This window comes from Prorops nasuta, unplaced genomic scaffold, assembly GCF_024137725.1.
Source record: "Prorops nasuta isolate Cenicafe-Biocafe unplaced genomic scaffold, Cenicafe_Pnas_1.2 PNAS00017, whole genome shotgun sequence".
In the NCBI taxonomy this organism is placed as follows: domain Eukaryota; kingdom Metazoa; phylum Arthropoda; class Insecta; order Hymenoptera; family Bethylidae; genus Prorops; species Prorops nasuta.
In genome coordinates, this window is record NW_027116814.1 from 4,037,720 (window position 1) to 4,048,622 (window position 10,903).

Genomic DNA, 10,903 nt, shown 5'->3' on the forward strand with positions numbered 1-10,903 from the left:
TATAGAAAATTTAAAGGGAAGCGGTACAAACACAACTATGCCTGGAGAGCATAGGTGTGATTTGGACTTCAGGCAACATTGGCTTTAGAAGAAGAGCGACTACCGCTAACCGTGACATTTTTACGTGTTATCCGTGTGAAGTGGTGCTGCGTTTACCTAAAAACTCAAAGCAAATAAAAATGCTTTTCCTAAATTGATTTGTAATATTGATAAAATGGTCAAATGTAGCCATTAATTAATTAGATTTGGTAATAAATACAGAAAATGCGTTTTATTATAACAAATGAGTTGAGGTAAAATAAACTCAATGTTTTTATATTAATCTGTTAACAAATGCATTTTTTTATTTATTATTGAGTCCAATAAATTAATGGTTATTAAAAAAAAAATTCCTTGTAATGAAAAAAAAAATGAAAAAATTTTAAACTTCACCAAGACTCGAACACGAGCCCACCACATGACAAACGACAACCTTACCACCTGCGCTACAGCGCTCACTTGATGTACCAAGAGCAAAACAGCCTTTTAAAGACTGACTACAATTCTTTCACTAACTCGTCATAAACGATCAAGAATTAGCTGCAATAATAAATACATTTATCTCCACAGCATTATTGCACTAAATTTATTATGTTTTTAATTTGAAGCATACATTTTACATGAAGATACACTGTGGGAAATTGATTCGTCGACCTTTCGGTTAACTTCACTCCGTACTTTTCTGAATTATACCACAGTATAGAAAAAATCATTTAAGTTGGTATCTGTTGTAGAAAGTATAGAAATATGAAAATAATATATATATTTTCATACTCATGTACATATAGTCTACTCGACATTAGTTCATCAAAATAGTAAATGTCAAATAGGTAAAATTCATGAAATATGAAGTATCAGTTGTTTGTAGCACAACAGAAAGAATTATAATAAATAGTTATTTAACCAATATTTTCAAAAATTATGTATTTCTTTAAAGTATGAAAATATTCTGTTTGTCTACAAATAAATCCTTCATTTGTAAATAAGTGTATGCAAGTTATTTAATCAAAAGTTGGACCAGCTGAAGTAAAGGGACTAATGCATAGCAGAAAGAAGAATAGTTGTCAGATGAGTATTCCAAACCACAAAAGCAAAACTGATTTGGATATTTTTCTTGGTTAAAATGTTTGTAATCATTTTTGTTACAGGAATCATTCATCAAGACACATGGTATAATTGTTATTATTTATTGCACATCTCTAATAAAACAGTGATTTGTGAAGTGGACAAAAATTCTTGTATATTTAAAAGTTGAGTGAAATCCATCTATTGCAGTCGCAGCTACTCCGTAAAACTTGGATTTGAAGACTTAAGTAAATCTCATCTAAAAAAATATAATTATTAAAATTAAGAAATGTAAGTCTATCATAATAAGTTATTATTTGTTTACCGTCAAAAGTCTATAGCATGGCCATTATTTTCTAAGACTTTGTTTAGTCTATGCGGGACGGAATTTACCAAATTTTCACAAATTTCAGGTTCTCCTCTCAATTCTTCCCAAACTCTCAACACATGATTTCTCAGGGCTTCTTTAGTTCTTTCAGCCTCTGGTCTCCATCGTTTGGTTATGATGCCCCAGATATTCTCTATGACATTTAAGTCAGGTGATTTGGAAGGCCAATCAACCAGAGAAATTTGTGGATGCCGGTTAAACCAATCTCGTGTCTTGAACGAGGTGTGTACGCTGGAATTATCCTGCACATAGTGAATGGTAGGCATTTCCTCCTCAGGATAGATTGCTCTTACTGTCGGCAGCATGACATCTTCCAATACATTGATATATATATCCGAGTTCATCTTAGTTTCTATTTGATGAAGCTCTCCAATGCCATGCTTGGACATCCAGCCCCAGAATGCCAACGATATTCTACAACTCCTGTCTCGAGGAAGAACATATTTTTCGTTCAACCTTTCGTCATCTGGCCTCCACACGTGCATTCGGCCGTCTGCTGTTGACACAAATACCTTCTCATCTGTCCAGATCGTATTATCCCAACAATCATCCTGTTGGCCTAAATATTCTAGAGAAAATCCTACACGTCTTTCTCTGTGCTCATTTGTGTATTTAATTTTTCTGCAAGGACGATGGCAATGGACACCTTCTCTATGCAGAATATTACGCACTGTTTTAGGTGTAATATTTAAATTTATCTCACTTAGAACTCTTGCAGATGCTTGGAAAGGATTGTTTTCCATTGAACTACGAATAATTCTGTTTTCTTCTGCAGTTGTTTTAGCAACTCCATGGTTTTCTTTTCTATGATCTGATAATCCTTCCAGGCCATTCTCTCTATACCGATCTATCCACTTACTCACTGTCTGCCTATGCAAATTTAACTTTCTTGCAATTTCAATATTGCTATAATTTTCTCTCTTCAATGCAATAATTTGCCCTCTTGTAATTAAATCTTTTTCCCTTTGATTCATTTTCACTTTTACTTAATTGTAACTTGCAGTCTTTATTTGTCTTTTGTTTTTTTCCCACTTAATTGTAACTTGCAGTCTTTTGTTTAAAACAAAAGACTGCAAGTTACAATTAAGTAAAAGTGAAAATGAATCAAAGGGAAAAAGATTTAATTACAAGAGGGCAAATTATTGCATTGAAGAGAGAAAATTATAGCAATATTGAAATTGCAAGAAAGTTAAATTTGCATAGGCAGACAGTGAGTAAGTGGATAGATCGGTATAGAGAGAATGGCCTGGAAGGATTATCAGATCATAGAAAAGAAAACCATGGAGTTGCTAAAACAACTGCAGAAGAAAACAGAATTATTCGTAGTTCAATGGAAAACAATCCTTTCCAAGCATCTGCAAGAGTTCTAAGTGAGATAAATTTAAATATTACACCTAAAACAGTGCGTAATATTCTGCATAGAGAAGGTGTCCATTGCCATCGTCCTTGCAGAAAAATTAAATACACAAATGAGCACAGAGAAAGACGTGTAGGATTTGCTCTAGAATATTTAGGCCAACAGGATGATTGTTGGGATAATACGATCTGGACAGATGAGAAGGTATTTGTGTCAACAGCAGACGGCCGAATGCACGTGTGGAGGCCAGATGACGAAAGGTTGAACGAAAAATATGTTCTTCCTCGAGACAGGAGTTGTAGAATATCGTTGGCATTCTGGGGCTGGATGTCCAAGCATGGCATTGGAGAGCTTCATCAAATAGAAACTAAGATGAACTCGGATATATATATCAATGTATTGGAAGATGTCATGCTGCCGACAGTAAGAGCAATCTATCCTGAGGAGGAAATGCCTACCATTCACTATGTGCAGGATAATTCCAGCGTACACACCTCGTTCAAGACACGAGATTGGTTTAACCGGCATCCACAAATTTCTCTGGTTGATTGGCCTTCCAAATCACCTGACTTAAATGTCATAGAGAATATCTGGGGCATCATAACCAAACGATGGAGACCAGAGGCTGAAAGAACTAAAGAAGCCCTGAGAAATCATGTGTTGAGAGTTTGGGAAGAATTGAGAGGAGAACCTGAAATTTGTGAAAATTTGGTAAATTCCGTCCCGCATAGACTAAACAAAGTCTTAGAAAATAATGGCCATGCTATAGACTTTTGACGGTAAACAAATAATAACTTATTATGATAGACTTACATTTCTTAATTTTAATAATTATATTTTTTTAGATGAGATTTACTTAAGTCTTCAAATCCAAGTTTTACGGAGTAGCTGCGACTGCAATAGATGGATTTCACTCAACTTTTAAATATACAAGAATTTTTGTCCACTTCACAAATCACTGTTTTATTAGAGATGTGCAATAAATAATAACAATTATACCATGTGTCTTGATGAATGATTCCTGTAACAAAAATGATTACAAACATTTTAACCAAGAAAAATATCCAAATCAGTTTTGCTTTTGTGGTTTGGAATACTCATCTGACAACTATTCTTCTTTCTGCTATGCATTAGTCCCTTTACTTCAGCTGGTCCAACTTTTGATTAAATAACTTGCATACACTTATTTACAAATGAAGGATTTATTTGTAGACAAACAGAATATTTTCATACTTTAAAGAAATACATAATTTTTGAAAATATTGGTTAAATAACTATTTATTATAATTCTTTCTGTTGTGCTACAAACAACTGATACTTCATATTTCATGAATTTTACCTATTTGACATTTACTATTTTGATGAACTAATGTCGAGTAGACTATATGTACATGAGTATGAAAATATATATATTATTTTCATATTTCTATACTTTCTACAACAGATACCAACTTAAATGATTTTTTCTATACTGTGGTATAATTCAGAAAAGTACGGAGTGAAGTTAACCGAAAGGTCGACGAATCAATTTCCCACAGTGTACGATACTTTAAGGATGTTCATGCAATACTTTAAATACAAAACTATTCATATGCTGGTTTATCATAGTTATTCGACTACATATAACAAATATTATAATATTACTTAATTAATTTATGATAGTTGAGCATATGAATAGTTTTGTATATAGAGTACTGAATGGTTTTAAATTATCATATCTTCATGCAAAATGTATGCTTCAAATTAAAAACAATAAATTTAGTACAATAATGCTATGTAGATAAATGTATTTATTATTACAGCTAATTCTTAATCGTTTATGACGAGTTAGTGAAAGAATTGTAGTCAGTCTTTAAAAGCCTGTTTTGCTCTTGGTACATCAAGTGAGCGCTGTAGCGCAGGCGGTAAGGTTGCCGTTTATCATGCGGTGGGCTCGTGTTCGAGTCTTGGTGAAGATTAAAATTTTTTCATTTCTTTTTTCATTACAAGGAATTTTTTTTTTAATAACCATTAATTTATTGGACTCCATAATAAATAAAAAAATGCATTTATTAACAGATTAATATAAAAACATTGAGTTTATTTTACCTCAACTCATTTGTTATAATAAAACGCATTTTTTGTATTTATTACCAAATCTAATTTATTAATGGCTACATTTGACCATTTTATCAAAATTAAAAATCAATTTAGGAAAAGCATTTTTATTTTATTTATTCACTTATACCATAAGTACATCAGCTGTCAGATAGATCAAATATTTCTTTATTACACTTTATTTTTCCGTATACTAACATTTGTCTTCGTTCACGCCGTTCACGGTGACAGGCTGTGAATATAATATATATAATTTTTGATATATTACGTTCTGCATTTAAGATGGCTACTGACGTATTTCCGCTGGCAGTACACTTTGTGCAGTCTGCATTCCTTATATCAAAATTCACTTACTATAGAGCGTAGTACTATTCAAGATGGCGGACTTGGCAACCTTGTGCCTTAGCGATACGTTTTCTGAACGCAGCCTTTTTGACCAGCCAATCCTGAAAAAAGATTTATTTTGGCGGAGGGGGGTAATGATACAAGGGTAAAGGGAAAAGAAGACTGTCCGCCAACTTTGTGTCTGTATAAGTGTACATACATACATACTTTAACAAGAGGTTAAGTTAATTTAGGTTGGTAAAGTTAACCCTAAGTATAAGAGATATATTTATAAGAAGTTAATCTGGATTTATCATCAGAGTCCATCATATTTTAACAGAAAGTCGTCACTCGCTACACTTTTTATCCCTTGAGTACTTTTTAAGGTATCAATGGTGTCAATTTTAACGACAGATAATGACGGGAACATCATTAGCTACAAACGTGTAAAAAATGTAAGAAGTGTGGCTGAATGAAACAAACAAATCTATTAAACAGAATAACTGGCGTTTTAATGATACATATGGAACATTCTTTGCTATATTACTTATTAATTTTTAAAGAAAATTAAATATACTGAATCATTCCAGATATGAGAGTTTGGCGTAGCATATAACCTAAAGGGGTAAATTTATTTTATTTTAATTCTAAACAAGTTAAACATTATAAGTAAACATTTTTAGGATATTGGACAAAATACATCCTATTTTCTTCTAATATCTAAAGTGTAACAATTATCATTATATATATATAAAACTATAAAAAGGTGCTGCTCACATCTGATAATAATGTCTAAAAAGATAATTTGTTTATTTGATGTTGATGGAACACTTACTGATCCAAGACAGGTGAGATATATCGGTACTTAAATTTATTAGCAAATATATTGGTAATGTTTCTTGTAGGTGATTAAATCAAATATGGAAAAATATTTATTAGAAACTGTCAAAAAAGAATTTGATATTGCAATTGTTGGGGGATCTGACATTGAGAAAATTAAAGAACAATTAGGAGGATCAAATTTATTTGAGAAATACAATTATGTATTTGCTGAAAATGGCTTAGTTGCTTTTAAGCATGGAAATCCCCTACCTTCACAAGTAAAATATTTAAAATAAATTAATAGTTAATCATAGTATTTTTATTTTAATATAATTGTTATAAGCATTTAATTTTCACATAGAATATACAAACTGCTATTGGGGAAGAGTCTTTAAAAGATGTAATTAACTTCTGTCTGCGGTATATTTCTGAGCTAGAACTACCATTTAAGCGTGGTACTTTCATTGAATTTAGAACAGGAATGCTGAATATATCACCAGTAGGGCGTAATTGTACCAAGGAAGAGCGTCTTTTCTTTTATGAATATGATTTGGAAAACCAGATCCGTCAAAAATTTATTTTAGCTCTAAAGAAGGAATTTCCCAATTTAGCATTAACTTATTCTATTGGTAAGTAAAAAAGTCTTATTTTTGTATAAATTTTTTTAATGACTGTAATTAAAACAAGAAATTTATAATTATATACAACTTGATTAAATATATATTAAAAAAAATGTAAAAATTTTATCATAGAAAAATGAGCAGTTTCCAAATTTTTAAATATTAAATAAAAGTATTTTATAATAAAGTTATATTAACATTGTTTGAATAAGCATACACTAACATTTTGACTTCAGGTGGACAAATATCTTTTGATGTATTTCCTACTGGCTGGAATAAAACTTACTGCTTAAGACACATAGAGGGATATGATGAAATACACTTTTTTGGTGATAAAACAATGGAAGGGGGAAATGATTATGAAATATATGAGAGTGATTTAACAATTGGACACTGTGTAAATGGTCCTGAAGACACTATTAATCAATTAAATGTACTAATAGAATTTACAAAACAGAAACCTTTACAAAAAACTAATTAAAATAGTAAAATTTAAAGTATTAACTAAGGTAATTATATCATGTTATAAAGGGTGTTTTCCATTTAATGCAGAAAACACTCACGCCCACAACTTCGTGATTTTCATTCCACTTAATAATTTATGTTAATTGGAAATTTATAGGTGGAATGTACGGTACTAATTCAGAGCGTTCCACTTAAAACTGTAAAGTTCAAAACCCCAACTTGATCATTCCACTTTAACGACTGTAACCGCTTTTGGCGTGTACTATCGATGATTTCTGAAATGGTGCTTCCATGTAGCCTGAAAATTGACACAAGTAGACATAAGTGATATATTGCATGTTACACAAATTATAAATTTATATTTGATTATGTCGATTTTCGATTTTAAGTGGATAATGCTCGAAAACTGTTTCTTAAAAATACTTTTCTCTTAATATTAAAGTTACCATTCAGTGGTCAAATGACCCTTTCTGAATATAAACATACTTGTATAAGAAATCCTTGGTATATTTAATATTAAGGGGATAGTTTAACACTAGATTTACGGACTGAGCCAATTTGACTCATTCAAAGGTATTTCAAAATCATAATTTATATGTTAAAAATGTTTTTAATAAATTTTTTTAGTAATAAATCTTTCATTTAATTTAAAGTAAAACTAATTTCTATAAATAAAGTTTCAATTTTCGTGTATTATACAAATTATCTCACTTTAGTAAAAATAGGTATAATTAACGTCCGTAAATCTAGTGTTAATGTAAACGCCTTAAAAATAGCAGATTTTCAAGATTTTTTTGCAAAAAATTGTTTATTTTTAGGCAATTTTCCTTTCCTGGATAAGTATAATTTAGGGCAGAGGAAAAAAAATTATCATTGAAAATTAATTATGTATTTATTTGGAAAGGAGTTCATATACTAATAAGAAGTTGATTTGCTGGAACAGGTGATTTTGGTCCTCTTGGATATCATGAATAGAAAATGAAAGAGATTCTTAATGTTTATTACCGTTGCTAACGTCCGAACCGTAAGGTTTAAATTTCACTGAACATTACCCAAATAGCACTGTTTTTAGTAAAAGCAAAAAAATAATGTTTTTAGTATTATAAATTAAGCACATTATTTGTTAGAATTGAAATTTTAACATGACTCAGGTTCGAACGGTAACCATAATATAGCCTCCGCGTTCACTGATTTGAACATAATAGTCTTTTTCAGGATAAAACCTTTTGTCTCTTCATATTAAAATCCATTTGGGTTAAAATCTCTTATATTGTATAAACTATACTACTCAACCCCTAGTAGGCTGCACTAAATTTATTGTAACAATCCAAATAGAATGTTCCAGGGTGTTCTGTGTACGTCTTATAAACTATTCTAAGTCATTCAATAAAGTAGACGTCTCTAATTCCCCTGACGTAAATGTTCTTCCTGTTCAAAGCGTTTATTGTTCCTGGTACATTCGAGTAATGATTTATACTTTGCTGAAAGGTGAGTTCCAGCCAAGCCTGTAAAGTAAAATTTTACCATGTAGGTTAGCCAATTTGTTGTACATAAATTAGTGCATCATCATACGTATTTCTCGAAAATTGGCTATCTTATATGAAGCTTATTCAATTTAACTACATGTATACTTACACTGTTTAGTGTAGTTCAGGATAAGGCTGAGTGACAGGCACATACATATATGGCGATGACGAATGGCGAGCCAAACTTTACAACAAAAGTACATTGTATATGTATGTACAAACAAGGTCAGGCCGTCAGGCCCCTAGAAAACAAATAACACAGTTGGCAACGCTGATACTGTGTTTGAGCCGTTTGAACTACTTTTAACTGATTTAAATCATTAAAAGGTATAAGTATGTAGTACAAAGAGAATAATTATTCATACCGTACATATATCGCAATATAAATTAGATATTACCGTACTTTCAAGTTCAAGAGAATTCTCTTTCCACTTGAAAACTCAAAAGACTGAGGTTTGGTAGCAAGAATAATTTGAACTTTGCACTGTTTGAAAATTGGGACTTCAACTAGTGGTTTGCTTACTCACAATCCTTTATATTGTTAAAAATGTCTGTAGAAAATGATTTGAATAATGTAGAAGATAAAATAATTAAGATGAAACAAGAAAATGAGGATGTACGAAGAAATATAGAGAAAGGCTTAGATGAGTTTAAAAAGGAGCTTTGTAAACAGAATGATCTTGAAGATGAAGTTGATTCATTGCAACAAAAACTCTCTGATAAATCAAAGAAAATGCAACAAACAATTATAAATATAGAAAACAAGTAATACTGTTGTCTTTCAATTCTATCACAAACAAATTTTTAAATTTCCTAGTTAATAATAGAATTTTTCAATAGGTATAGTGCTATAAAAAATGATTTGGAATATAACCTTGATTCAGTACAATCGACTAAAGTGAATGTATTGCAAGAAAATCAACATTTGATAAATTCAATTAAAAACTTGAAGGATACTTTAAGTCAACAAGCATCAGCGTCTCTCCATATACCTGAAGTAGATGTACCTAGTTTAATAGAAAAGAGAGAAAAACTATACATATCTTTAGAAGCAATGAAACATGAAGCAATAGACCTTAATAATGAACATGAAGATTTAAACCAAAAGTATTTAGAATCATGTGATACTTTAGAAGTAAGTTTGCTTTTTGTAATAACAACAGTATATTGATTAATTTTATTTGATGCAATAGGTGTTAAAAGATCAACTGAATGAGAAAAAGGAAATACAAATTACCATTAATGAGCAACTTAAGAATTGTAAAGCTGAGTTAAATGAATTAGCATTGTCAGATCCAAACAATCAATCTACTGGTAAAAAATAAGTGAAACTATCTGGAACTTATTTCTGAAGTTCTTCATTCAATTCATTAATAATTTATTTACAGGAGATTCACTATTTTCGGAAGTTGATCAAAAACATAAAAATATAGGAGAAGAGATCACAAGCTTGTCTTACGAGTATCTTGAATTAAAAAAAATTAATAAAATTCAAAAGGCTGAAATTTATGAATTGAGAAGCAAAGCTATGGCACATTCAAAGAAACAGGAGGATGAGGCTTATGCTGCAAGAGAAGAAGCATATGCAGTAGCACAACAACTCTTGAATCTATTAAAAAAGAAGATTCTTGATTTAGAGAGTAAACTGAAAAAAGAGACTTCAACTGCTGCAGAAAATTTGAGTAAAATGCAACTAGACCAACATAAGATGCAGGACTTTGATTATCTTGAATCAGTTCTGGCTGTTAAGAACAAAGAGATAGAGCAACTAGAATCCAAAATGGGCAGAAATAGCATTGTTGACAATATTTCAAATCAGATTAAGCAAGAGAAAAGTAAGAGTATGCTAACCCAAGCCAAGTACTGGCACAATAGAGCATTATGTTTACAGGTACTTCATCATAAATATAAATGAGTTTTAATGTGATTCGAAACTCTATTGTGAGTAAATTAATTTTGTTTTTAGGGGAAAATCACAGAAATGAAGAATCAAATGAAAAGTGAAAACATGGACATAGAGGACCTCAAAATAATGTTAGAAAACTTAGAGCTTCCATAATAGAAAGAATTCTTATTCAGAAGATATACAAATATATACATATCTGATAATAAAATGATCATTGTTATCTAATTGCATTTAATTTTGTAAGAAAAGTCTTTGAGCAAGATAAAAATAGTTTTAAAAAGTCTCGTATTCATT

General features: G+C 30.7%; 3 protein-coding genes across 9 annotated transcripts; 2 read left to right on the forward strand and 1 right to left on the reverse strand.

Moving 5' to 3' along the window:
* Positions 1-1,844: 1,844 nt before the first annotated feature.
* LOC136779525 (uncharacterized) lies at positions 1,845-2,466 on the reverse strand. The gene is made up of 2 exons (XM_066737149.1): positions 2,005-2,466; positions 1,845-1,919 (listed from the first exon to the last, which is right to left on the reverse strand). Exons 1-2 carry the CDS (start codon positions 2,464-2,466, stop codon positions 1,845-1,847), a joined length of 537 nt encoding a protein of 178 aa, XP_066593246.1.
* Positions 2,467-5,448: 2,982 nt separating this feature from the next.
* Positions 5,449-8,601, forward strand: Pmm2 (phosphomannomutase). Of its 5 annotated transcripts, XM_066737330.1 has the most exons (7): positions 5,455-5,524; positions 5,611-5,725; positions 5,861-5,895; positions 5,954-6,118; positions 6,176-6,370; positions 6,454-6,721; positions 6,949-8,601. In XM_066737330.1, the coding sequence occupies exons 4-7, from the start codon at positions 6,059-6,061 to the stop codon at positions 7,191-7,193; spliced, it is 768 nt and encodes a 255-aa protein (XP_066593427.1). In that variant the 5' UTR covers positions 5,455-5,524; positions 5,611-5,725; positions 5,861-5,895; positions 5,954-6,058; the 3' UTR covers positions 7,194-8,601. The 5 variants fall into 5 exon arrangements, with proteins under 5 accessions (XP_066593423.1, XP_066593425.1, XP_066593426.1 ...); XM_066737326.1 differs by having other exon boundaries at positions 5,449-5,895; positions 6,949-7,221; positions 7,335-8,601; XM_066737328.1 differs by having other exon boundaries at positions 5,449-5,895; positions 6,949-7,221; positions 7,996-8,601.
* LOC136779630 (putative leucine-rich repeat-containing protein DDB_G0290503) lies at positions 8,526-10,884 on the forward strand. 3 transcript variants are annotated; one of them, XM_066737322.1, is made up of 6 exons: positions 8,526-8,665; positions 8,827-9,468; positions 9,544-9,838; positions 9,897-10,017; positions 10,092-10,594; positions 10,670-10,884. In XM_066737322.1, exons 2-6 carry the CDS (start codon positions 9,251-9,253, stop codon positions 10,760-10,762), a joined length of 1,230 nt encoding a protein of 409 aa, XP_066593419.1. In that variant the 5' UTR covers positions 8,526-8,665; positions 8,827-9,250; the 3' UTR covers positions 10,763-10,884. The 3 variants fall into 3 exon arrangements, with proteins under 3 accessions (XP_066593419.1, XP_066593422.1, XP_066593420.1); XM_066737325.1 differs by lacking the exon at positions 8,526-8,665 and having other exon boundaries at positions 8,896-9,030; positions 9,114-9,468; XM_066737323.1 differs by lacking the exon at positions 8,526-8,665 and having other exon boundaries at positions 8,925-9,036; positions 9,114-9,468.
* Positions 10,885-10,903: the final 19 nt, after the last annotated feature.